The following is a 27,092-nucleotide window of genomic DNA, read 5'->3' on the forward strand; positions in this document are numbered from 1 at the left end:
TTCAAATGAAATGATTTTGGACATGTTTTCTCTGTGTCTCTTTGGCTGTGGGTGGACAGTTAACATTCTTTTAGTATAGGAATCTTTTTTTTTTTTCCCCCGCCTTGCTCCTTACTATGCATTTAAAAACTAAGACATGAACATAGGTACTCGTGCTACTAAACTCAGGTTGAGGGGTACCCATCAGCTTTCGAGGCTGTTGTATACCAGCCTAGCATGACATGAAATGAAAGCTGGGCTTGTGCTTTTTTAACTTTGTGAAAAGTGAGGTGAAAGACCTATACCAGAATGGGTGTGGCAGAAAAATGTTTAATGACAATGCTGTATTAGTTGCTAAGAAGTGTTAATGTATTAATCTCTTTCTCTCTTTCTTCCCAGAATGAATTGCCGGATACCCATGCAAAATTCCACGTCCTTTTCCTTTTCTTTGTGGCAGCCATGTTCTTCATCAGCATACTGTCACTCTTCAGCTACCACTGCTGGCTAGTTGGCAAAAACAGATCAACCATAGGTCAGTTAATTTGAATGTAGAACTGTTTGTTGTCCAGAAAACCAACAAGTCAGTGGGGATGTGAGGCCTACGGGGTATGCCATCACATATAAACAGTTTTGTAAAGTATTGTGCAATAAAAAGCATATTTAGTGAAAGTAATTTAAAGGTGAAACATACAGGGAAATGAAGCATGTATAGGGGTCCTCTGCTGGAGCCAAGCATTCAGATTCATGATGAATGTTAATTTCTTCTGTTTGTACTTTCGAGATCTCTGAGGCACTGTGCATTTTTGTGTGTGTGTGTTTGGTTTTTATAGCGTTAACTACATTACCTAATTGCTACTTGTCAGTAACCCTCTTGTTTTAATACTTTGAGTAGCTGGGTGGACCCACCCAGGGTAAAGGCTCTACTGTATATTAGCATGCTACATTTTAAACTAGATCCTGTGAGAGAAAATGGACCCTATTAGGAAGTGGCTTGTAAAAGCAGTGCTATAAAAATGGAAACACTGATGCACACTTCCTAAATAATGAAAGATTCACATATTTTCTATGCCTACATGTTTTAAATGGCATTGACCAGCATAAGCAAGTTACGTGCATGAGCTGAAATATCTGAAGTTCTTGCTAAATCAATTTTTAAGTGTTTCTTTTGGGGGGTGGAGAGGATAGGGACCGGTGGGTGTTTCCACAACTGAGTTAAATCAAAATCTTACACCTTTCAATGGAAGTTAAATTTCTAAGCTCAAAAAATAAGTGGATTGGTTAAAAGCTGAAATAATTTTCAGCTTGCTAGAATTTTTTGATGGAGGAAGTGTTTTGATTGCTTGACAGGAAGGCTGTTTGAGTCCTTTTTTCTTTTAACATATCTACATTTAGGGAATATTCAGTCTCCCTTTTAGCTTTGAACAAAATTTTAGCATGTTCCTTGCCTAAAAGTCACTGGTCACAGTTGGTAACCCGGTACTTTTATTTACTGTCTGGATCATGATTGTAAAAAGAAGAGCTGTTGGTATGAAGAGAGCAATGAGTCCTCTCAGTACTTCCCAGGGGTGTAACTGGACTGACTAGAAAACTGGTGGTGGCTTACTACAGCACATGGTGCGTCCGTGTTTCTAATGTATTAGTTACCATCTTTCCCTGATACCATGGGATGCTCTTAATTCAGCTTCAGGCCTTGGCAGAAGTACAAAATACTGTCCTGTATGGGTTCAGGTCCAGTGGTGCTTATGGTAAATTGCTTTTGGAAGAAGAAGCCTTCTGCTCAAAGAAGGTTTCACAGGCCAAAGAGAGCACTAGCCATTGATGGATAAGGGGTGTGGTATCTTTGGCACTTTGGCATGCTGATGGTACTTAGCTCTGTCTCAGACCTTAGGTTAAAGTAAAGAGAGAAAGATGACTGTTCTGCTTATGTGACTTTCTTACCTTTCTGTTTTTGTCAGTAACCCTGTGATTATTTTTGTAATGCTTTCTGATTACTCGAGATTACTTTCCCCCATCCCCCATAATATACATCAAGATTGTCTCAGCCTGCCCAACACTGTTTTCACAATAGAGAAGTTTGAGTGTGTTTATCTTCCCTGACTCCTTATCACTTTAGAGATACTGCATGTTTTTCTTTTACAGAAACATTCCGTGCACCTACATTTCGAAATGGCCCTGATAAAAATGGCTTTTCTCTTGGATGCAGCAAAAATCTGAGGGAAGTTTTCGGAGATGAAAAGAAGTATTGGCTAATCCCTATCTTTACCAGGTATTCAGTCTGAATGGGAATGAATTGGGAATAAATCGATTCCATGACTTTCACCTTGCTTCCCCTTCTCCTAAAAAAATAAGAGACAGCTGAAATGCCAACTTGTAAATCTTGCACAATGAATATTGGTGTAGGGAAAATGTGCGGAGAAAACTGAGCAAATTGTGTGGGGTTTTCATTCAATGACAAGGGTCTCCTAGATACAGAAACTTGGAAAGGTTTGAGAAGTGTAGTTCAAAATATATACACCTTTTGGCTATAGTATTAGTGTCTAATTGTAGAGCAGAAATCAGCAGCTCAGTAGAGATCCAAATGCTTGAACTTCAACTGCTTGATGTTGTTCAGCTGGAGCAACAGTCAGTTTGAAAACACCCCCTCTTACCCCTAAGAACATTTTACAGTGTTCCTTTTGCTGCTGCTGACAGTTTCAGTATCAGAGCTGCCTGAAAAAGTGCATGTAAATAAGCAGCAATGCAAAAAAAAAAAAAGGAAAAAAAAAAACCAAAACAACAAAAACTGATGTAAAACTGGTTTAAAACTTGCCAGTGTTAGGGAGTTGCAAACAAGCCTCAGAAGCTTGAAACAAGGCTGACCTGCTGCCCACTCCCACCACTCCTGAAAGTCAGCAGAACTAAGTAGGAGCAGTGTTTCAACATTGCTTTTGGGGACTGTATATCAGTTTAAAAGGTTGGTGAGCCTATTTGTGAAGCTGAGGTCTGGTTGCAAGCAGCAGAGGTAATAAAAAGATTTTAAGTTGACTCAGCTATATTGTAGACAGATCAGGCTGTTTTGCCACCACGTTTATCCTAATTAAACTTGCTTTAAAAGAAGGCTTAGCTAACCTCAGAATGATGGGCAGAGGGAAAAGCACGGCCACCGAAATATTATTTATGCTACAGCTTCTGGGGTTGTAAATACTACATGACTATGTAAGTCTGACTACATGTGCATGGTGGTTTATGGGAAGACAAGAACTACAGTCTACAGAAACAGTGGTTTTGAAATAGATAGGCTAGTGCTGTGCTCAGCAGTCCATACTGCATGGTAGAGTGGGAATCATTTGAGCTCCAAGATTTAATTAACTGATCATCCAGCTTAGTGGTTAGAACTGCCTTGCTCAAGTCCAGAGTTCAGTGCTGCACTCAAGTAATTGATTCAAGCCTGTAGTGTTTGCTTATTGCATGGGTACTTGTTCAGTTCATTAAAGTCAACTACAAACAGTAATCTGAATCTTTGTTTCCGGTTTAGTTTGGGCGATGGGTGTAATTTCCCGACTCGTTTGGTGATTATGGATCCAGAGCAACTTGCTGTCTCAAGCCAAAATGAACCTGCCAAAAGGTAACTATAGTATTTGAGATACTGATTTTGTACTGCTCCATACTTAGAGCAGAACTGGATCAAGACTAAAAAGTGGTATTGCTTGATGCAGAAAGTGTTTTCTTGGTTTTGACCTGTAACAGAGGGAACAGTAATACAGAAAGTAAGAGAGCTTACTGGTTCTTATCAACAGTCAGAAAAGTCCTAGGGGAGGCTGAAAAATGGTCCATGGAAGAAAAAAAAGAAATGCTGAAGATATTTTTTTGAATGAGAGGCTAGGTGGTATTTGTATTTCTCCTCCTCTAGTATGTTTAAACAAGGGATGTTGAGACACAATTTGCAAGAGGGGTTGATCATTGTGGCTGTTTGCTGGCTTTTAACACTGGAGGGGTTTAGCTCATTACTTGGGGATGTTTACATTTGCCATTTTAGAAGCCTTCTGTGTAAGTTTTGTGAGTTAGTAGCTGATGTTGTGAGCAGCGGTCACCTGATTTATCAAGCATTAAGGGGTTCAAAGGCAATACTGTGAAGAATTTGCTTCTAGTGCAACATAACCTGTGGAATTTACACAAGAGCAGGACCTTTGTGCAAACAGCAGTGTCCTTTCGCATTAGGAAGGTGTTCAGCATAAGGCACTAGCATTTGCTGGTGGGATAAAATGGCATTAGGTTGTTCTTTGAGATAGTACTGGTTAGGTTTTCTTTTCAACTGTGTGGCAGTAGCGTTGTTGTTCGCATGCCGTTTCTCGTCTATCAATCTGTGGTTTTCTCCATTAGAACTGTGAGTGGCCTATGTCAGGTAAGGGTTTAGACTGATGGCCAGAGCAACTGTATAGGAGAATTAGAATTGGGAGCAGGGGATCATTTTTAGTTGTCGGTGTAGGGTTTTGTTTGCCTTGCTCTGAGTAACTAGAAATGTCTGAAATAAGCAGCTCCTGCCATTATAGAATTCTTGTTGACTTTGCTTACTTCTCAGCTCTGGACCAAATCAGTCCTTTCCTACTCGACCACTCAGTGAATCACAAAATCGATTGCTAACCAGTGACAGTCAGTGGGTGGAAAGTGGCCCTGAAGAGGAAAATGTTAAATCAGGTAGCCTGTGCTGTAACACTTCTGATGATTCTATGGTTTTGCTTGTGGTGGGTCTTTCAGGGTTTTTTTAGGCCTAAAAAGTCCCTAGGAATTGGTTGAAATCAAGTAGAAGAAAATATGTTCCATAGAATCACATCAGCATGTTTAGAAGTTAAGGGTAACTTGTGTCCCATAGTCTGCTCCAAAATGAGTTATTATGCTAAGGTAATGGATAGGTAATTCCTGCTTTTGCGCTCTGTGTTCTAATACTGGATCTTTTCTGTTGGATTAGGGGGAGGAAAATACTTTTCTAAAACAGGCACAACATGATAAATGTGCTTTCTGGTTTGAAGTCTTTGCTATTTGTTGTGCAAATCTGCAAAAACACATAATTGAGATTCTCTCACATTTTAGGTGCAAAAAAGCATATTATAGTTTCATTGGAAAGCTGATCTCAGTTTATTACTAACCAACCATCTCAGTGAGAAACAGGTAAGACCAACATAATTGCTTGCCATTTCTGTATGTGTATGAGTAAACTAAAATAGACGTCTTGAAGTCAAAAGTTACCAGTCATTGAGTGCAGAGGAGTCCTCTGTGTTGGATGAGTAACAGGAAGGTCTAAATAAAACTCAGAATGGCTGTTCAGAAGACAAGAATGGGAGTAATGCTGTAGTGCAGGAAACATGGCCTGGATAGATCTGAGATGAGTCACACTAGTCCTGTAATTTAGATTAAAGCAGATAGTGCTGGATTTTGTTACCTGACCAGGGAGAAGAATCTAATCTGACAAACAGCCAATTTCAAGATGAAGCTGTGTCTCGGGGAAGCACTGTTCTAAAGGAACAGCTCCTGAACTGTCTGTCTGTTTTTAATCATGTACTGGTGGGTATTCTCTGCTCTTACACCTTTAAGAAGCTGTGCGCTCACAAGGAAGGTGGGTCAATAGGTAAATAAATATATGTGTCTGCGTAGGGACTGCTTCGTCATACTTGGAATTGACTGATCTTTTATGTAAGAGCTCTGTGGGCACTTGGCATTTAGGAAATACAGTGAGTGCTGCTGCATGTATGAAAACTTCCGTGGTATATTTCCAGTGACTAAATATTGAGTTCATACTGTGGTGAGCTTATAAGCTCCCTTTAAATTTTCCTTTCTGGAGGAGAAACATCTTACTTGGATAACTAGCAACTGTCGATGCTGAGGGCTGAGTCGTTCACACACACGCCTGCCTTCCCTCCTTTCCAGATGAGACAGAACTTGCAAAGAACTGCCATTGTCTTTGGACAGAAAACACAGTATTTGAGCTTTGTGAACTCAGTCATTTTATGATCACACTTTTTTTTTTTTTTTTAATAAGCCCTATGACTTAGAATCACTGTTTTGGGAACAGTTTTGGTTTGTTTTCAAGAAAAAAATCTGTCTAAAAGGTCTTTGTGGGGGATGGTGTGATGCTTGGTCAGCCCGCTCAGTGTAAAGTCATACAAAGCCAAAATTAGATTAGTGGGTGGTACTTCTGGAAAACCTACTCAACCATGAGAACCCACCAATGACGAGTTTTCCCTTCACAACTTTTCTCAACGCGATGTAAATGTGCAAATGCATGTTCTAAGCAAGGGACTCCATTCAACCTCCAGCTATATAAAAATTAATCTAATTTTAAACAGGTTACTAAGGCTTTATACTCTCCACAGAAAGGGATAGGTATCCTCTGAGAGCTGTTCATCCCCAGCAGCCTTTGGTAGAGAATTAGAGGAAAGTCTTAATCTTTCTTTCCACTGACCTAGAGAAGGGAGTGTGACTGACCTAAGCTAGACAATTAACTGGTAATAGTTCGGGATTAATTTCCTTCCTATCCTCCCTCTCTTCCTAAACTCAGACCAAGTTTGATAAAGGAAGATTGAGTACTTTTTATGTTACTCTCACCCAAAATGCTATAGTTTTAAAAGTTGTAGAAATAAATGTGCATAATTTCACCCAAAGCAAAAGCATTTTGGTGTTATCTCACACAACAATTAACTCAGTAGCACAGTGATCCAGCTGGTTTGAATTCAGTTGGATTTGATCGCAGTTTCTGAAGGCCAAAATGGTTAATTCCTGTCCCCTTGCGATTGTAAGCAACTGTGCAATAGCAGTGAGATCCAACATCTGTTCCATGCACTTTTGTACACTCTGGAACAGAACAATAGTTGTATTTTTCAATTTTTAACACACAGCAGCAGCAGTCAGAATCATGGCTGAAGAATAAAATTCACAGATTATTTGAGAAAAAAGAATGTGATTGGCAAATGAAGGCCAGTCCCCCAGCCTCACTGAGGCAAATGGCGTTTGTGTCCCCATTATCTGTCAGTTTGATTCAAAATGAATGCACGATTCTTGTCAATCAGAGATCCAAGAGACTTCAGCCACAGGTCAGTGGTGATGGATTGAGGTTCTCAGTGCAGATAATCTTCTAAAATATAAGAGGTTTAAAACAAGACTAAAACAAAGCAAAAAATTCCACACCTCCCAGAAAGGAGTTTCAAGCTGACGCTACCTTCCCTGCTGTCCTGCATGAGCAGTCTGTAAATCAAGTTACATACCTGCATTTTTGTAACACACTGATCTGTTTTTCAAAACTAATGGTACAATTTAATTAATTACCTTTTTTGTTTCACTAGGTTTCTGCAACGCATCTTGTGCTTGAATATTAGTTAATTTTGTTTGGAAGAAGTTGATCAGTAAAATACGGAACACAGACATTTTGGGAAGAGACAAACTGAAGTTTCTGCACAGTACAGTGGATTCTTGTAAGCACTATTGCAGAGCAGGGAAGTTAAGACAGATGCCTTAAGATTCTTAATGTGCTTTTATGCAACACTGAATTATATACTGCTACCAAAGGGCCAAATCCTGAAGTGCCCTGCTTGGATGCACAAGGTCCAGAGTGGGAACTATGCATTTCTGTTATGTTGCAGTGGTGGGGGTTGATTGCAGAGACTCCTACCCCCCCTCAGAGGCAAACTTCTTACCTTAGGCACTGCAGAAGTCATGCCCATAGCAGGTCTCCAGGGGACAAAAACAAAGAAAAAAGACAGAAGAAAAAAAAAAACTGAAAAGAAAGAAAAAAATCAACATAGAGCATGGATGGTGAGTCTGAAGTGGGATTATTTGTAGCTCAAACACCAGAGGATGGGGAAGTGGCTGGATGAAGTCTTTCTTCTCCCCTCTTCTGTTAACCAGTCTACCCCATGATTATAGCTCTGCAAGTCTTTTGGGACCGAGGATTCCTTCTGCTGGCTATGCTTTGGAGCAAGGCAATGCCAACAATGTAAAAGCCTTTTACTTGGGTGTTGCTTTTTTGCTATATGATTGACACCTTTCCTCATTTTAACTTGATTTATTTAACCATATCAAGAACGGAGCTTAAAGAAGCAAACCTGGTTTTTTGTTGAAATACATGATTATTTTCCAACATGTGTCTATCAGCATATAAAGAAAAGCCAATCCAAAAAGGAATTAAGAGTTCTTACATTTTCTGATAATGCTTGCAGCATTCTGTGTAAGGCAGTAACAAAATGGTAAAGTACCCCTGAGGAAAACTTCATTGCAGTTGTTTGTTGTTAGAAAATGGAACTGGAAGAGTACTGCTTTTTCTGTGGGACTCTTGATGGTTTATGAATACTGTTATACATTTGTTTTATCTTTTTTAATAAAGGCACAAGTTTTTATTGGTTCTAAAGTACCATTTAAAGAAACATCAAGTACTTACGAGAAAATTAGTGTTGGCTCATACATCTGTATTCACACACTGAAAACCTGTATCCTTTAGTCTGCCACTTTCTAGTCCAGTTTGTGATGCTAAAATTGCTAAAGATTGAGTGCTTCATGCAGTGATGTACCTGTTCCCAAAAGGCAGAATGTTTCCTGTGTGCGGAATGAAGTCCATCCTAAGCTCAAGACAAACAGCAAACAGCATGGGTGGTTTTCCCCTTGCTCATCTATAGAAGACTGCTATCTCCTCTTTGGTTAGTGTTGGAATTTTGCACCTGGAAAAAATGACAAGTATTACTTCCCTGAGTGTAACTTTTCTGATGTTCAGCTGATGCTGATAATAAACAGATGTGAGCCCTTTTAATAAAAACTGAAGGCAGTAGCCCAGTAATATGTTTATGATGGAGATAATAAGGTATTGAGTACTGTAAGGTTTAAAATAAGTTGAGGTTTTTTTCTTTGGAAATAATAATTGTTTCTTGGATATTAATCTTCTAGAACAAGAACACTTTTGAGAACTGATGAACATGATTTGCTCACTGTTGGATGTTCTTGAGATAGAAGTAATGGTCCAAACTTGCATGTTTTATAAAAATTGCAGAATGTTTCTTCAAACTTTGTACAAGGAATTTTGCATTTGCTAACTTTAAAATTTACAAAAACATTTGCTACACATTAATCTGGAAGGTTTGGCTTTTTCTTCTCAAGTGTCAAGTGAGAAAATGCTCATCTGAACATAAGCTTGCAGCAGTAATGCACTAGCAAAATTTCTTGAAAGAGATTGACAGAGATAGAAGGCTGCACGTTTAAGTAGCTTGTTCTGAATACCAAAATTTGCAGACCCAAGCACTGGTGGAAGTTTAATGGAGGACCCAGGGTATCATATGGCTTTTACTACATTAGTGTGTTACAGCTGAGATAATACATAAATGCTGTCACTGTTTAACACCAGACAGCGACTGGGTACCACACAGCCACGTGCTTGCTTCCCTTATTCCTGGTGGGATCGGGAGAATCAGAAAAAGGTAAAACCCCTGGATTAAGAACAGTTTAAGAACAATTTAATAACTAAGCTAAAGCATAATAATAATTGTAATGAAAAGGAGGGAGAGAGGAATAAAGCCCAAGAACCACAAGTGCTGCACAGTGTAATTGCTCACCACCTGCTGACCAAGTTGGGGAGGGCAAACAGCTCCTTGGCAGTTTAGCTCAAGCAAACTTTGGTACTGCTGCTAGCAGGGGCTGGGGACTGTTGGGGGTACTCCAGGAAATGGGCCCTTTGCCCCATCCACTGAAAACTTGCAGTGAATGCAGCAACAAGAGCAGGAGGAAGATGGATCCTGAGAAACCCAACTCTTCAGGGTGCTGGGTCATGTTGTACATGCTGGGTTTGTGCTTTAACATACTGTGTTACTCTTGAAAATACCTAGATTGCCCCTAAAAGTAACAGCCCTTAAGCTTTAGACCCATCAAATTACTATTGCAAGCCATAAATAGTAGTTACTGCAGAATAGCTGACATTGGCTGCAATTAGAAACTATGCTTTAGTAATTCTTACTGCTTTTTTCTTTTAAAAAAGCCCACATACACACACGAGTCATACATGCAGAATGTTACTGAACTCCCAGTGTAAAAAAAAAAAACCTGATTCAGGGCAAGATTTCGGTGTGAATTGTCCTTTGGGTTTCTGGAATGTCTTGTGATGATAAACGTGTACTTGTGAAGATGAAGCAGAAGATCCATTAATGGAAAATACTTAAAACTGTTTTTTTCCTTAGGATTATCTATTCAGAGTGCACACCACACACCATTGCTGCTTCTACCAAAGGCACTCGACAGGGACGGGGCAGGAAGAAGTGTTGTTTTCTGTCATAACAGGCTTCCTGCAGCATCACCCGAGCCTGCAGTGTCACCCACTGGTTATATACGTCACAAGCCTTTGATTAAAAATTTCCACTTTAAATATTCAGATGGTTATTTTAGAGCGTTTGGGAACTTCTATTTTTAGTGATTTGAGATTACAGTAACTTTGTTAGAGCTGTCTCTTGAGTGTGGAATTTGCAGGTTCCAAACTGCTTTTGGTACACTGTTCTTAGAAACCAGCCCTGTTCTCCAGGGTGCTAAATGGCTGCACTTTTCAGGTACTGTTCCTTCCCTCGTTTGATCTCTTGTGGCTCTTCTGTTACTGTAACTAATCTTCCTGTGTTTGGAGGTTTTTGGTTATGTTCAACACTATTCAGTATGCACTTGAAGAAGTTCTCTATTGATCTGAAGCATGGCCCACTTCTAGCTTACCAGAGCCCCAAGAGTTAAAAACCAGCATTTACAGCAGTGTTAGTGTCTGGCAAATTTACCAAGTCATGGATTCCGACCCTGATTAACCAGACCCACCTGGATCTGAAGCACTGACTGACCATATTTAATAAAAAAATTAAAAACAACTTTGAGCTTCGTTAAGTTCTCCAAGGCCACTGTCTGAAACTGTATACAGCTGGGGGATCCAAGTATGCATTTCCTGAGGCTCTGAGCAGCTGCTGCTTTCACTCAGTGCAGATCAAGTCTTTCACAGTACCTACCAAATAGCTAGGTGTGCGCCATCATGAGGCTCTTTTAGCCCTAAATGGCACCAAAGAGGCCAGCTGCATATGAAGTGATTTAACACTGAACATGCTTAGTACAGTCATTTCTATCAGTTCATTTTGTATATATAGACAGCTTTTTATATGCATTTTTCTTAATTCCATTACTCATGAAATGTAACGAAGCTGCAAGTTGTAGTTATTTTTAATGCAGATTCAAACCAGTGTTTGACTGTTTGTATGTTTCCTGCAGCAATTACTTGAATCTTGTTTCCATGAGGTAGTGAAGTCTGACAATGTTTACAGGATTGTTTTCTTTGGTTTGGGTGTTTCCGATACCCTGTCCTAGGAAACAGAGAGCATGTGCTCAGCAGTCAGGCAGATGTGTTGGGAGAATGAAGTGCTGGAATCACCTTTGCTGGCACCAAATCATTAACAGCAACATGCAGATTCCCTTCCCTTTAAGTTGCTTAGCTGACAGCGTTCCTTTCTGATCAATTTACAGTCATCAAACTACCATGGAAGGAGGCAGCATCCCTGCTGTGAAACGTGCCCCCTCTTTAACCTGGACAGGTGAAATGTCACTGGGGTCTCTCTGCAGTTATGGTTGTATTTGCCAACAAAGGTCTTCAACATTTGCACTACTCACAATGTCCCAACTGTTCTACTTCCATGTGCTTGTTTTTAATTGTGCTGCCTAAACTTGTCATGAGCCGTTTTGAAATCTGAGGTGAAGTGTAAAAGATCTATGTAATAACAGCACATTTTATTTTTTTATATGTTACAGATAGGACTAGTCCTATGCACAGAGAAAACGTTGCCATTTATAATTTATTACTTGAAGTAACTTTTTAAAAGGGGCTTTTATAAATTAATTAAATACAAAAATCACACTGCTTTGCCTGGAAGTTCCTTTATTTTTTAATTGTATTGTGCAATTTCCCCATATGTATACTTTCCCATAAATGTCATCTTAAGCCATTTATAGCCACTAAAAGTGCATTCAGGATTTTGTACATCAGTGTTCAGACCTGTTCATACTTTTCTGAAGTATAGTTTATGTTGAAATAAAGAGTTGTACCATTTTAGGCCTCTTTTCCAATGTGATAAAACATGAATGGACTTGACACTTGAATTCATCAGTGAATGCAACATCAACTTAATAAAAGTATGTGAAAGAATCTGAAAATGGCTTAGCTGTAGCACATGTGTGTTGAACCAGTGAGAAAACCTGCCTGGTGGGAAGCATTTTGTAACCATGCCGGTTTTTACACTCCAGCTGTAACAAACCTAAGATTACACACTCCTGACTCCTTCAGGTCACTTGGTCTTGAGAGGGGAACTAAGAAACCTCTGGCTTGTGGCTTACTATGTCCTTCAGGACACTAAACATGACTTAGAAATCAGATTGCCACTCAAACAAGAATCAGCTGTGTTCCTTTTAGATCGTAAGTAATCTCTTAAGAGAGCAGTTAATACCCAAGTTGACACTGACATGACGACGACACTGGCATTTAAATACAACAATTCTTTCCAGAAAATTTAAAACTAGATGTTCTACAGTATTCCAGAAGTTCCAGCCTCATACACCTCTCTGTAATTCTAGTTCATCTTGGTCCTTGCATGCCTGATGAAGCCAGCAGTATGTAACTATCATCAGCTGCCTTGGACATGTATTGATGCATACAGAAGTACTCCTTCAGAAAGGGGAGCAACCAGTAAGAGCCACCTGGTCAGCACCAGCAGATAATCCCTTTCAACAGGGCAGGTACGTTCTCCAAGCCTTCGAAAGGAAATTAATGACGCTATAAATCTAGTTCACTGCACCTCATAACTCACGCTGGTTTAGGCAAAGCCCCTGAAGAACAGAAGGCAGGCAGATGGCAGAGTGCCATGGGGAGGGAGAGCTGTCTTTTCTGAAGGGACAATGAGAAAACATACACTGTTCCACAGGCCTCGTTTTAATGTAAGATTTTGTACACCGCAGCAGAGGCTCATTTGCCATCCACCCGTATTACACTGAATTACAAAACTGCCATAATAGGTACAGCAGCAGATGCCACGGTACCATGTAATACATGCCAAACACAAATACGCTGTATTATTCAAGTTGTCCACTTTCTTGTCACATTTAAGTGGTTTAAGTCATCGCTGATATATCTGTGCTCAGGCAACTTGGCTCTCATCCGGCTTTTGAAAGCCTCCCATCTTGCACGTCTCTCTTCTGTGTTATGTTTGTACTCCTGTGCTCGCGTCAAGTAAGGTCGACTCAGCCAGTATTCATTCTCGGCTTCAATTTCCAGCCTTCGGATCATTGCTTGCTTCATTGCAAGGGTAACCACTCTTGGTCGCCTGTACTTCCCAATCCACTGCTGTCCAGGAATTCTCTTTCCGAATAAGACCGCTGTTAAAAACATTATGCCTCAAAATAGAAACAAAACCATAAAATACTCATTACCTTAGGGACAAACATTAAAAATTTAACCAGAAAAATTTAAAACCCTGCACACACTCCATTGCCTTTAAACTGACTGTTGTGAAGTGCAGAACCTGATACTCACAACCATGTCACCATGTAGGCAGTACAATGGTGGAAATGCATATTGGAAACTTAAGACCAGAAAAGGGAAAAGGACATCTTTTATTTAGCTTTAGCTAAATAATAGTTCACTCAGTTATCCTTACATTGACATCATGGAGATTAAAGCTTGTACTCTATAAATTATCCATGAAAAACCCAGTCCCAGATACTATTCACTTCATCCCTTCTTCCTTCAAATAGCTATGCTACCAAAACAGAGAGCGTTTCCAAGTCTATCTTCTAGATCCAGATCTGGCTTTCCCTCACAATTAAGTTTTGAGCTACGATCCCTCCATGAACTTATTAGTAAACAATTACCTAGTCCTGTATTTTAACTATGGGAACTCTGGTTTGTAGAGAAAAACAGTACCCTCTATTAGACCAACTAGCATGTAGAAAGCATAAATACACAGATGTAACAAGGAGGAAAGGCTAAGCCACGTTTAGATTTGATACGCACACTCTTCATTATGCTGTTTATTAGTCCTAACTCCTGGGTCCCTCATCACACAGTATCTTTATCAGCTAAGCCAAGCACTTTAACACGGCACGAAGCAGCACTACTGCCAGAAACAGCCACCCCGCCATACCCCATTCCCATGGCGCAACCGCGAGCGGACGTTCCGCTCTCTGCTCGGTTTAGCAGCGGAGCCGCGGAACTTTACGGGGCCTTTGCTGCCGCGGGCCCTAGGCCCCCTCCCGGCAACGCAGGGCGAAGCTTCCCGTCCCCACAGCAGCGCCGGCTGCTCACCCTCAGGCCCGCGCCCGCTACAGCCTCTACAGCGACCCCGGCCGAAGCGCGACAGGACACAGCACGGGCAGCGCCCGCTCGGGGCCAGGCCGGCCTGAGAGAAACCGAAACCAGCCCGCCAAGCAGCACCCCGCGGCCGGGGCGAACGAGGCGCTCCGGTTAACCGGCCTCTCCCCTCCGCCGGCACTCACCCGCGGCGCGCACACACCCGGCCCGCGGGGGGAGCAAGATGGCGGCAGCGGGCTGCCGGTCTCACGAGAGCTCGCTCGCTCGTGGCGGGCGGGGCCTGACGGGGCCAATGGAGCAGGCGCTCCGCTCCGGTTTGAACCGAGCGGCGGGCGGTAACCGTCCGCCTGAGGCAGGGTCACCTCCGCGCTGGCTCTCGGGCAGTCGCTCGCGGCTGCGGCACTGCCCCGGCAGCGCTCCCCGTCCCCGCAGACGATGGACTCGTCGAGGAACTTCTTCGGTAAGCTGCGCGCCATGGCCGTCAGGCTCGAGAAGGAGGTGAAGCAGCTGGAGCAGGCTCTACGTGGAGAGAACGTGGGTAAGCGCAGGCCTCGCCTCCTGTCCGGGGCGGCACACGCGGGCGCCGGGGTGATGGCTCTGCCGGGATCGCCCTGAGCGTGCGGGGGTATGCCGTGGGGGCCCTCGGTTTGGGTTGCCCCTGCCCTTGTGCCTTTATGCTCCTCTGGGCGTGTGGAGATCCGCCTTTGGTGGGCTGGTGGGTATCTTGGCTCGCTTTAACATGTAACTCCAACATCTCCAATGTGGGCGATCACATTCTGATGTAGAACGTACTTGTGTGCTAGAATTCTAATGTTCCTTTTTCCGTTCCAAACCCTTTTATGTGAACATGCATGTCTAAGAATATGAAGATGTGTCTCCAACGAAAGTCTTGGGTGATCTCCGTTGTGAAGTGAGTTCTCTGGAGGTAACACCTTAACTCACTTCCTTCTTGAAAACCTGGGGAGGGGCGTTCTGTAAGCTTACAGTTCTGTTTTGATTATTGATCTAAGACTTCTGTAGTCAGCAGTTCTGGCCCTTCTTTTTATACATTTACCTCTGTTTTCAAAATGGCTGTGGATGTCAGGTTAGTGCCCAAAAATTTGTGGGTGACTTAAAGTAGATTTAGCAGTGTTTGTTAGTTTGCAGTCACTGTTGACACTTGGATCAGCAGGGGACAAAGGTAACAGGGTATGATGGGGTGCCGAGACGTGTACAGGGGAGAAGGATTTAGGAGCAGCAGCTCGCTACAGAAGAGGTATGCCTGTGTTCAATGATTAGCACTTAGAATAAAGAAAGTCTTCATAGAAGTTTCATTACTTTCAGCCATTCAGTTGAACTTGTGAAGAATGTTCTTTATTTCTTTTAAAAAAGTAGGAAAAATGGGCTATAGAAATGAGCAAGTGTAGAAGTAATTGAGAAGTAATCTAGGATATAAACTTGAGTGCTATGCACTAATTCTTTGTACATGGTGAATAAGAGACCAAACTAATTGCTGTTATCTCGTATTTTATGCAGTAAAAGCATATACTTTCGTTGAAAAAGTTACCAGTAAGTAGATGCCATACTATGAACTGACATCTTAGTTCAACTTTTGTAAGTTTTTGTACACTCATGCCTTATATATTCCTGATATTTTGTAACCTAATTTTTGGGTATATATAAGGCCTTAATTTGCTGCTTATCTTCATCTGAATTGAAGCGGAATACTTATTCCCAAAACATGTGTAAACACGTACCATGTGGCGATTCAAAAAACAGTATTTTATGTTTCCGTTTGCCCCCAAAGGAAGCTTTTAATGCCAGTCTTCAAAAGAGTAGCTCTAGAAAACAAGCAATTAATAAGTTTATGAAGGCAAGTGAAATATTGATGAAAAGAAATGAAGCAGATCTTGAAGAAATAAGAAAGCTGTTCCAGAAGAATGGCTACGAAACACATGTCAAAGATTCTACAGGTAATGTATCGTGGCAATACAGTACGTGAAGACAAATGTAATTTTATGAAAGATTTCTCTTTAGCTCTGTGTATATTTCTGTTAATTAGAGATCCAAGTTCATCTATGCTATTTGCTATATAATAATGTCCAGAGAGTAAAAGATTCTGTTGTGATTGATGCAAGTGGAATAAACCAAACATAAAAACTTACATTTAGATCTCCTGGCATACTTTTAAGTTAGTGTGTGTTGTGGTTTGATTGGGTTGTTGTTTTGTTGGAGTATTTTTCCTCCAATAGTAGTTATATTCAGAAAACATGGTAGCAAACATGTTTTTATAAATTGGAGAATTCTGCTGCTTCAGCTTCTCATGCATGGGAAACTGTTGTAGACACATCTAACTAATTCATATTCATATGTGATGATTCCATAAGCTAAGTCACCATTGTGAAAATCTTGAAATAATGTGCTCTGTAGCACAAATGGGACAAAAGAAGCACATAAAAGCATCAGGTGACACATGGCAAGCAGTGGTAGCTTCATCATTTGGGGAAGGGAGATCCTTAAGCAAGTCAGAAGGTACACAGAACCTCTGTGAAAAATCCAGATATGCCAGACAAGTTTAAAACACTACAGCTGTTCTTAATACACACTGGTACCCATTTTGATATCAAGGGCTCAATCAATCTTACAGAAGCCATAACTTAACTAACCTTCCCCCAAGTGTTAACCAGTCATTACACAGAACAAAATTGTGGTTGTGGACCATATTCACCTCTAAGTTAAGCAACTTCAACTGTGTTTTATAAAGATATGGCAGAATGCTCTGATTTTATAGCACCTTCCTTCCTGTCCTATCTCTGCCTTTACAGAAGACTCCAAACAGAGCTGTAAGTTAACTTACTTTTTAAGATGCATTTTTAAGCTAAGTGTATCTGAATACATAGTACTGACACACATAAAAAGGTAATGCCTCTGTCCCACACACTTCCTGCATTATGCAGATGTTCAAAAATGTGTTTCAGATTATTATTTGTGAGCTACAGAAATGTACAGTACACTTTGCTTATTTCTGCAGTGGACTCTTATCTAAAAAGCTACCATCTTTCATGAGGTTTTTAGTTGCTGCATAACCCTTTTTCAGTTCTGATTTTCAGAAGACTGAGCACTCTAATACTGGGTGCAGCCTTTGTTCTTTAAAAACATTTTCAGTTATGGACATATTTTATTATTGTCATTTATGTTCCACATTTTTTATTAATTTCCACTCTTGCACTGAAATAAAAGCAAATAAATATATTTAAGATTTGCACTTGCTGCCCACTCCCACTCCATGCAGGGAGAGGTTATCTATTAAAAATATGCTTGTGCAAAATTCTTACCATTTAATTTTTCCTAGAAATAATATTTACCAATAGAATCATAGAATAGTTAGGGTTGGAAGGGACCTCAAGATCATCTAGTTCCAACCCCCCTGCCATGGGCAGGGACACCTCACACTAAACCATCCCACACAAGGCTTCATCCAACCTGGCCTTGAACACTGCCAGGGATTGAGCATTCACAACCTCCCTGAGCAACCAATTCCAGTGCCTCACCACCCTAACAGGAAAGAATTTCCTCCTTATATCCAATCTAAACTTCCCCTGTTTAAGTTTTAACCCGTTACCCCTTGTCCTGTCACTACAGTCCCTGTCGAAGAGTCCCTCCCCAGCATCCCTATAGGCCCCCTTCAGGTACTGGAAGGCTGCTATGAGGTCTCCATGCAGCCTTCTCTTCTCCAGGCTGAACAACCCCAACTTCCTCAGCCTATCTTCATACGGGAGGTACTTCAGTCCCCTGATCATCCTTGTGGCCCTCCTCTGGACTTGTTCCAGCAGTTCCATGTCCTTTTTATGTTGAGGACACCAGAACTGCACACAATACTCCAGGTGAGGTCTCACAAGAGCAGAGTAGATCAAGTCAATGTGTGACCTATATTATAAATATTACTTAGCCTGATATGGGCTTTTGATATCTGTCGTAGCTTCAGGTTCACTGCTTTAAAATGAAAGAAGGAATCTATTCTTTATAATAATGAGTACAAAAAAAAAATAATATGGGAGGTTGGGGGAAGGGCAGGAGTCCCAATTTAATTTATAAATTATTATAACAAACTTCTGACATAATTATAATTTTTTCAATTACTTTTCCCAAGCAGAAGAAGAGGAGGAGGGAGAAGTTAAAAGTGATTCAACAGCATCTGTCCAGAATAAATCTGATGAAGACAAAATAGATGACACACCTGATCTGCCTGCTGGTACTGAGAAGTCACTGGTGCCCGCAGACCCACTGCGTAACCCCCGGCTTTCTGATTTTGGTCTTTCACAATACAGTTTCTACAGGTCTTGTAGTGCAGTGGAAGGACAACACACAACAAATGTGCATCAAGCAAATTTAAACAACAGGACTCCACTAAAAGCACTGACCCACTGTACTTTGCCCAAAACACCAAAATGTAAGCTGAGGATGGACGATTATGAGTGTGTAACACCAAAACTGGAACACTTTGGCATTAGTGAGCATACCATGTGTATGAATGAAGATTATACAATGTCACTTATGCATAAAACTGCTCAGACAAGCAAGAAGTAAGTAAACTGCTTCATTTCAGATTGTTTCTCTACTGAATTTTCTGTAGCTCCTTCTGCTGTATTAATTTCTTGCTGCTATTGCCCCTCTCTTTGTCAAGTAGGTGATAGGTCTACCGGTTGGTTAGTCCCGTTTCTTTATTCAACTCTCTATGTGTCTATTGGTGTACCGTTTGAAGTGCCAAATGCTGCCACGAAACCCATCTCCTATATAGTCCTTCCCTTGACTGCACCACAATAAGAATCTTCCATATACAATCCCTTTCCAAAGCGAAATGAACAGTGTATCTGTGATTTTTGCTTTCCTCAACCTTGGATTTGAGGATGTCTTGTCTGCAGTAGATATTACATGGCCAATTTAAAGGTTTAAAAAGCTTTAGGAGTATAGACTCGGAAAAAAAAACTGCAAAGCATTGAATGAAATTCCTTATTGTAGAAAGGATGTAGTATCTCCTATGTTATACAGTCCCACATTCCCCTTGCTCCAGTCTGCTCATGAAAAGACATCTGCAGATTTTCGCTGCCCTAATTAAAATTAAAAGAAAAGAATTTGCAGCAGTGAGGTGTAGAACACCTGAGCAGTCCGAGGAATTTTTTTATACTCCTGAGGTAATGTAAAGGTAGTGAGGTTATGTTTTTACAGTTAGTACTGGCAACAGGTTCAACTAGAAAAGCTGAGAGTATTTTGAAGAAACTCATTGTTCTGTAGCTAAATCCTTGGTATCTGGAGGAACTGTTCAAACAATAAGAACCATATTCAAAATAACTCGTGGAAATAATCCAACTTTTTAATCCCTGATATTTGCCAACTTATGTGACTTTATTCCCCAAATATCCAGTTTACTGCAGTGGTTACATTTTGGGGGGAGGGATTTGGGTTTTTTGTGTTGGTTTGGGATTTGGTTGTTTGTTGATTTTTTTTTTGTTTGTTTTTTCTTGATTGACTGTTTTTTTTTTGTTTTGTTTGTTTTTTAATTTAAGATCACGGAGGGGAAAGGAGAAAGTGAAAAGATAAATTTTCTTTTAAAATAGTTTGGGGATCTTTCCTTTTAAATAGCTGTGTAAATACTATAATGTCTATAAAGCTCTGCAGTATTTGAATTGGAATAGCAGGAAAACTGTTACTGAATCCTAAAATATATGAATTAAACATAATATAATAATTTTCAAAAATTTAATTCTCAAATAATATTTAAAAAATAGGTCCAGCTTATCACACAGTTGAAGTTCTTTTAATAACTGGAACTTTTTGTGATTTTTATACCACTTTCCCCATTTCATGAGAACTGCTTTAAATGTGATCATCAGCCTTCATCATGGCTGTAATTTATCAATGGATACAGCCACAAATGTAGGTTCTGTTTGTGTAGCTTCTAATGAAACAATTAGTCCACCACAGAGATTATATATAATTTAAAAAGAATCACACTAGCAGCCTTCCATACTCCTAATGATAATATTCAAATTCTCTAGAGAATTAGTTATAGCTTGATTGCTCTTCAACGCATTATCATTAACACCAAAACAGCAGAACATGCACTGATTGTGATGGATTCAGAATTACGTGAGAGGTCATAACATGAAGTCAGTAGAGTTAAAATGTTGTTTAACTGTATTTTGGCTTGTTTTGCTTATTTTGCAGCATTATGTTAGAGTCAGCTTGCTGTTTGATAGACGCTGAAACAATTCAACAACTTGTTACCTTCAGAAAGCTCTCATCTGTTAGTGAGAAGGCTTAGCATATTAAATTAGCAAACATAAACACAAAACCCAAGATGTGGCAGGCAGGGGTTGTACCTGGCTGAAACCTGTCCAGCAGCAGTGCAATGTGTGAAAACCACTTTAAAAATTTGCCTCAAAGTTCTTAAATATTTAGAAGATGTCAACTCCTCCAACTTTGTTTCTCAGGTTTTCGGTTTTGAAGTGGGTGAGAAGAAAAATATATTTCGATGCACCCACTACAAAACTGAAACCCAAAGTAGTTAGGAAAGAAAAACAGAAAGTGCCCAAAGAAAAGTGTTTATTGTTACACTTGTTTTTCTCCATTGTAAAAATTAAAACTCATACAATTTCAGGCACCCAGAATATTTCCAACACAATACCGACTTGAAAAGTTACTACTTTTCTTTCCTCTCAAAATTTGAGATGTGGTAATCTAAAATATACTGCCTCAAACAGATATTTCATCTTTTTTTAAGCTTAGGCTTTTTGTAGAGGAGCTCTAAACCTAGTTCTTGTAGTTAAGATACCTTTTTACACATTTAATCAGTTTCTTACAGATACATTTTTGTGTAAATTTTAGGTAAGCTTCCACTTTTTGTCTGGTGTTGTCTCTTTAACTGCCTACACCCTTCTTCCACTAGAATATCTTGGTTATAAAAAAAATCTTAACAATTTCAGTTTCCAGTTTTGTGGAATTACTGTTAACTGGCTTTTCACTCAAGTCAGCTAGTGAGTAACATAAGTAAACTTACTCCAACTTAAAATCGAATTTAAAATCTTCTAATGTTCACACTAACGTTACTAGGTTAAGAGCCAAAAAGATTTCCTCATGTTGTTTGGACTACCGTAGGCAACAGAGAATTCAATATAAAATACTGTACCCCTAACACAGAACTGATCATCTGGGACAAAGAAAATTAGTTCTACACTGGACACCTTCTGGGTTTTTTATTTAATTTTGGGGGTTTTTTATTGCCTTGGATTGAAATCTTACTGATTTTGAAAATGTGTGACTGGACTAAACATTTGCATGCTACCAATCGTTTGGTAGACTCATAAATGAAAAATCTATGAAAAAATCATCTTTGAGGAAATAAATTTTTGACTTGCAGGATGACAAACGTACTAGAAGAGTGATCCGGCTGGCAGTATTCCTGTAGTTGTGATTTTTTTATTTTGTTTTTGAGAGCTAATAAAGGGGTTTGTTTTTCAGAGTGGTTAAAGATGATCATGAAGTGACTGTACGAGCCATGACACCCAGGAAAATCATGGTTACTCCTGGGTCAAAATCAAAAGTGACACCTGAGAATGGTAAGTTAAAAAAGTGTGAAATAAATACACATATGCTTTTTTTTTTATACAATACATGTGTAAATGCATTGTAAACATATGGTAGACTTTTTAAACTGTGTTTTTGCTAAATATGGTTAGTTCAGGCCCAGTCATTGTATGAGCACTAAAATCAAGAAAATGGAATGTTGTTGGCTTCTATGGGAAAGTGTCTCACTGCAGTATAAATCTTAGCTAATTCTTCTACTCTACATAATTCATCTAGAATTATGAAGAGGGATCCATCATTTTGTAACTGCCCCTTTTCCTTATTTGAAATAAAAATACTGGTTTGCCAACTTATGGGTTTTTTTTTTGTTTTTTTTTCCTGAGAATACCTATTAGACCTCTTTTAAGATGGGAAAGAAACTGTTTGGAAAGAGGCTATCAAGACAGTAACTTAGATCTTTCAAGAGTAGTGCTAGAACTTCTGTGAGAGGAGATGTAATATGTTCTCTTGAAAACAAAATCGTAGAATAGAATCATGGAATGGTTTGGGTTGGAAGGGACCTTAAACACCATCTAGTTCCAACCCCCAGCAGGGACACCTTCCACTAGGCAGGTTGTTTGAAGCCCTGCCTAGCCTGGCTTTGAACACTTGAGACAAACATAGGTGTAATCGAGTATACTGGAAGCTAAAGAAATGTTGATTTAGGTTGAGCTTTTTCAGTTATCTGCTGTAGTAGCACTAGATTTACTACTGCTTTTTACATTTTCAGCTTTTATGAAATTCTGTAACTTGGATGGTTCCTCATACTAAAAATTCACTAAAATTATTCAGGTGTTTTAGAACATGCAAATATATGATAAGCTAGCAGACTTCGAGAACTAAACTGGGGCACTGAAACTGATAATATTTATATATGTGTGTGTATATATGTTATTTTTATTATCCTCCCCTTAATTTCAGCAGCTAACTGGATGGCTTCTCCTATGATGCCTGTGTTCTGTACTCCTGATGTGAAAATCCCTGCCAGATCAAACAGTACAGTATTATCACGGTTACCAGAGATAGAAGAACAGCCTCTTCCCAGTCATACAGGAACACCACAGTGCCCAGATTTTGAAACAAGATGGATAAAAGCGGAAGCTAAGTTCTTAAATAGCAACTCTGTACGTTTTCACACACTATGCCATAAACAGTTTTTCAAATTTGTTAGGATTCCTTTCCAACACTACTTTTTCTTATTGTAGATCTTTCTAATGGTAACTTTAAGAACACTTAATAAATACTATACTTGATTAAATTAACTGAAGGCATTTAATATCTCTTTTGTAGGAGGTGAAGCAGGGGGGGAAGACTGAGTTGGTGACAAAGAATGATGCAACAGATAAACAACACAAAGAAGACAGCATATCTCTTGCTGAGAGCTCTGATGAGTATCTTAAACATTTCAGAGACCCTTCGCCTCCCAAAATAAGCCACTATGACCAGTTACTCAATACTCCTCCACCTCCAGAAATAACAAAGATACCAGATGATGTTCTACAGGTTAGCTGATGTACTTTTTTTTTTTTTTCCTAAATAGCTTTAGCATCAAAATAGTAAAATTAAAGCACTTAATTTATCAAATATTGTTCTTCAAAGAGTTCTCTGCTACTTACTAACAATGCATAAATTGTAATCCTGTTTTGAGTTCTTAAATAGTTATTTTTATTCCATTTTAATGTTTCCTGTAGATCCTGTGCAAGTATAGTGGTAAACTAGACTCTAACACCAAAGAAATGGAGACCGAGACAGGAAATGCTACCAAATATGAAAGTGATGTCAGAGATTACTGCAACAAAGAGAACGGGTATGATTAGATTTTATGAATTTGCTTATGTATATTAAATTATGTATAATTTAATTTGGAGAAGCTATGAAAATGCTGTAATGCATGTAGAAATTCATGCAGCTGCTTGCTCTTCAGCTACAAAAATAGCTCTTATTGATGTGACTAAATAACTTTTCTTTGCCTGGTGTCTGACTGCCATTTTGTAAAGAACAAATGTTGTAATTGACAAATACTATAATCCTTTGAATCCTTCCATCTCAAAAAAAAAATAAAATTAAGGTAGAGTTTTACTGTTTCATCATTAGGTATATTTTGCTTCATGGCAATCAAAGCACCAGTGAATTCTTTCTTCTGAGTAAATTCAGGCAATAAAACTGAGGAACAGGAGAAAACTATATAGTGACATGACCAATTTCAGTCATTTTGGCAAAGACAAAGTTCTTTGAAACACAAAGCTGCCTTATGAACAATATGTGAGATGAATTAGTCTACAATGAGTAATCTTCGAACAATGGAATAATGGCTTTTTAAAATAATTTATTTGGATAGAGTATTTGTGACAACTCGATCAAGTGTAGCTATTCCTGATTTAATATATGTATATTACACTTGTTGATTATCGGTTAAACTTGGGGTCAGCACAGATTACTTAGGTAAGGTGTACAGGGAACACGTATAATGTCAAATAATAATCACATCCCACAGTGAGACAGATAAAAATAAGTATCAGTATGCTTGGAGCTGTAATCCATTTGAGTAATCAAATAGAGGAAAGCTTGACCCTTCCTTTTTTTTCCTCATCAAGATAATAAAGTTCTCAATGTTTGTGTCTTTGGCTAATTCAAAATATGACTGAGAGAAGTTCATTAACTTTTCTGGATATATTTGCAGAGGATATCCTGGACTTTTCAAGCCAAACATCTGAAATCAAGCTAAAGACCACGCTGAGACTATTTCACATTGATGAATCTTATCACTGGATCGTAACAAGCTCAAAAAGCAGAAGAAAATACTGGTGGGAGGAAAGAGACATATAAAGGAAAAGGTTTTTTTTAATGGATACACTTGTTTGAGCTAACAAGTTGTGCTTCATTTTTTATTGAAACTATTGGCAAAATTTATTGAAGGTTTTTACATATATGTACTTTAATATGTTTCAAAGAGGACTAGGGTCACATTTGAGGGAGTGTTTCAGTTCTTCTCACCTCATTCTCATGTTTGTTGTATGTATTTGTTTGCTGTGGGGCATAGAGAAGTGTAGTTAGGTTGCAGTAAAAGGAAAGTCCAGTTTATTGTCCCAGAAAGAGGATATCTGGTTGTTCCAGTAATGTCTTCAGGGCTGAATTTGAAGTGTGTGGTACTTCAGCAGTACTTGATATCTTCCACAGAAACGGCTCTTTTTTATTGGAAAATTGTCCTGCTTTATTGTTTAAAGTACTTATACGCTATTAGTCATTTCTGCAATACTAAGACATATTCCTACATCACTGTTACTTGACAGGCATTATCTTATGCTGCTGCTTCTTTCTTTAATACAATTTTCTTACATCGATATTGTATTAGGTGCTATGCATGTTTTCCTTTTGACAGTATAACCGTTGTAGCCCTAAAAGGTCACGACTTCATATTCAACCAAGGTGACTCTTGTTCAAATATGAATTATTTGAAAATGTCTTGCACAATTTGTACTGGTTACATATATCTTCAGCTGCTGGGATTGTTTGCTGGCAGGCACGTAGGTGATCTGCTGCTGCCATGTGCATTCTGTAAGTGGTGGTGTTGCTTACATCTGTCCCTGTAATAGCTGACCAAGCCTAAGTTCTCAGAGCTGGTTGGCACTTTTTTTTTGGTATCTGGTAGTCAACACTTAAATCTCTAGTAGAAAAAAAAAATTTATTTTTGTCCACAAGAAATCCCAGCTATGGATCCTTCTGTGGAGCCGGTTTGCTGTTTTCAGTGTCAGCTAGTCCTCTAAGTGACTCCAGGACTGCTATTATCAGCTGTATGTAGTCTTCCTGTTGATGGCTAAAATGCTGTCATTTGTATGAGGGCAGGCATGCAGCACATGATAAGGGAGATGGGGAGAAGGGTATGCTTTTCTGAACTTTCTAGATACAGCTCCACATTTTTAAGTCCTAGGGATATGCAGACATCTAGAGATGCCCAAAACCATTTTTCCAGTTGGTTATTCTGGTTAAAACCTAGCAAATAAAGTGCCTTTTTCCTGGAGAAGATGATTTTCTACTAGGTATGGCCTGAGCATGCTGTCATTTTTCTGTGCTAACTTCTGTTTAAAAAATGTTTTATTATGTGTCAGTCTTTGAGCTTGATCAACATTTTTGAATACTAAATAAATTTGATGGCTGCTATAAAAACACTTACTTGTTCTACCCAACTCCTGAAGTGAGGGAAGACCAGACCTGCTTCCAGCATCTTCACAGACTAAAACCACTGAATGGGCTGGATGCTAGTCATGGAATTTCATGGTCGGAAAACTGTACAAAGCATTCTGCTACTGAGCAAGAATCTTTCAGCCTGACAGATTTACCAGTACTAAGCAGGAGGGTTTCAGAGCCTGCATTCTCCCTCTTAAGTACTTCATTGCTACTTTCTTGCCCTGAAGCCAGCCAGATATCCTGAAAGGCTCCATTTAGCATGAATCAGAACATGAACAGCACTACTGTCCTGGACCTTGCAGGGTTTCCCTCCCCCACCATCTTCAACTAATGAAATTCCCAGAAGGTCTTCTAAATGTGGGGGTTTTTTGTTTGGGTTTTTTTTTCCCCTAAACTTCCCTAAACAGCTTTGAACTTCACCTTCCTTTTCTCCATCAGGGAGCTGTGGAATTGTACCCAGCAGTGCTGCGGTTCTCACCATAAGCCACTGGCATAATTTTTCTTGCCTATTCCACAATGTTTTCTGCTACATTTCATAGCTATTTCATTAATATGGAAGGGATTCAATTAATATTTTGAGATACAAATTATCTTCAAGATGACGAAGTCTTAATCTTCTGATTTACTCAAGATACTATGACATGATGCTGGCATGAGACTTTTTGGAATTAGATACAAAGTTTGACTAGTTAGTTTTGTTTTCCATGCCTGCAGTATTACCCTAATACATGCAATATTGCTGTTTGTACTTGTATTATTCTTTGTAGCAGGACCACGGCTCTGAAGTGGATATAGTCAGAGTAGCAAAAGAAAACTAGTTTTAGTTTGTCTTATCTTTGAAAATCTTTTATATTTCAGTAAGGCCTAAGCAGTAGGTTGAGTATTGGGGATGGGGGAGGGAAAAGTTGGCAGAAGTGAAAGCATAAGCAGTGTTGGAAACTGATCTGTGTTCAAACTAAGCTGGGGAGGGAAAGTTGTGTGTTTTGCTTTGTTTGTTTTCCTT

General features: G+C 39.4%; 3 protein-coding genes across 12 annotated transcripts in view; 2 read left to right on the forward strand and 1 right to left on the reverse strand.

Moving 5' to 3' along the window:
* ZDHHC20 (zinc finger DHHC-type palmitoyltransferase 20) overlaps positions 1-8,755 on the forward strand; it is a 47,001-nt gene extending 38,246 nt beyond the window's left edge. For 4 of the 6 annotated variants that reach the window (XM_065678551.1, XM_065678545.1, XM_065678547.1 and 1 more), the window contains exons 8-13: positions 379-511; positions 2,119-2,245; positions 3,494-3,583; positions 4,538-4,653; positions 5,047-5,124; positions 7,293-8,755. In XM_065678551.1, coding sequence (XP_065534623.1) covers positions 379-511; positions 2,119-2,245; positions 3,494-3,583; positions 4,538-4,653; positions 5,047-5,084 — 504 coding nt within the window. In that variant the 3' untranslated portion in view covers positions 5,085-5,124; positions 7,293-8,755. The remainder of the gene's footprint in view (positions 1-378; positions 512-2,118; positions 2,246-3,493; positions 3,584-4,537; positions 4,654-5,046; positions 5,125-7,292) is intronic. The other 2 variants (XM_065678548.1, XM_065678549.1) reach the window with 2 other exon arrangements.
* A 4,149-nt stretch (positions 8,756-12,904) lies between these two features.
* Positions 12,905-15,221, reverse strand: MRPL57 (mitochondrial ribosomal protein L57). 3 transcript variants are annotated; one of them, XM_065678553.1, is made up of 2 exons: positions 14,488-14,594; positions 12,905-13,386 (listed from the first exon to the last, which is right to left on the reverse strand). In XM_065678553.1, the coding sequence occupies exon 2, from the start codon at positions 13,379-13,381 to the stop codon at positions 13,070-13,072; it is 312 nt and encodes a 103-aa protein (XP_065534625.1). In that variant the 5' UTR covers positions 13,382-13,386; positions 14,488-14,594; the 3' UTR covers positions 12,905-13,069. The 3 variants fall into 3 exon arrangements, with proteins under 3 accessions (XP_065534625.1, XP_065534626.1, XP_065534624.1); XM_065678554.1 differs by lacking the exon at positions 14,488-14,594 and adding an exon at positions 14,297-14,481; XM_065678552.1 differs by having other exon boundaries at positions 13,279-13,368; positions 14,488-15,221.
* Positions 14,544-26,070, forward strand: SKA3 (spindle and kinetochore associated complex subunit 3). 3 transcript variants are annotated; one of them, XM_065678543.1, is made up of 9 exons: positions 14,544-14,840; positions 15,163-15,227; positions 16,089-16,254; positions 18,435-18,864; positions 21,800-21,897; positions 22,829-23,028; positions 23,195-23,407; positions 23,596-23,711; positions 24,585-26,070. In XM_065678543.1, exons 1-9 carry the CDS (start codon positions 14,738-14,740, stop codon positions 24,616-24,618), a joined length of 1,425 nt encoding a protein of 474 aa, XP_065534615.1. In that variant the 5' UTR covers positions 14,544-14,737; the 3' UTR covers positions 24,619-26,070. The 3 variants fall into 3 exon arrangements, with proteins under 3 accessions (XP_065534615.1, XP_065534616.1, XP_065534614.1); XM_065678544.1 differs by having other exon boundaries at positions 14,545-14,840; positions 15,163-15,212; positions 22,826-23,028; XM_065678542.1 differs by having other exon boundaries at positions 14,546-14,840; positions 22,826-23,028.
* The last annotated feature ends 1,022 nt before the right edge of the window (positions 26,071-27,092 follow it).

Source organism: Lathamus discolor, chromosome 4 (genome assembly GCF_037157495.1).
Source record: "Lathamus discolor isolate bLatDis1 chromosome 4, bLatDis1.hap1, whole genome shotgun sequence".
Classification (NCBI taxonomy): Eukaryota; Metazoa; Chordata; class Aves; order Psittaciformes; family Psittacidae; genus Lathamus; species Lathamus discolor.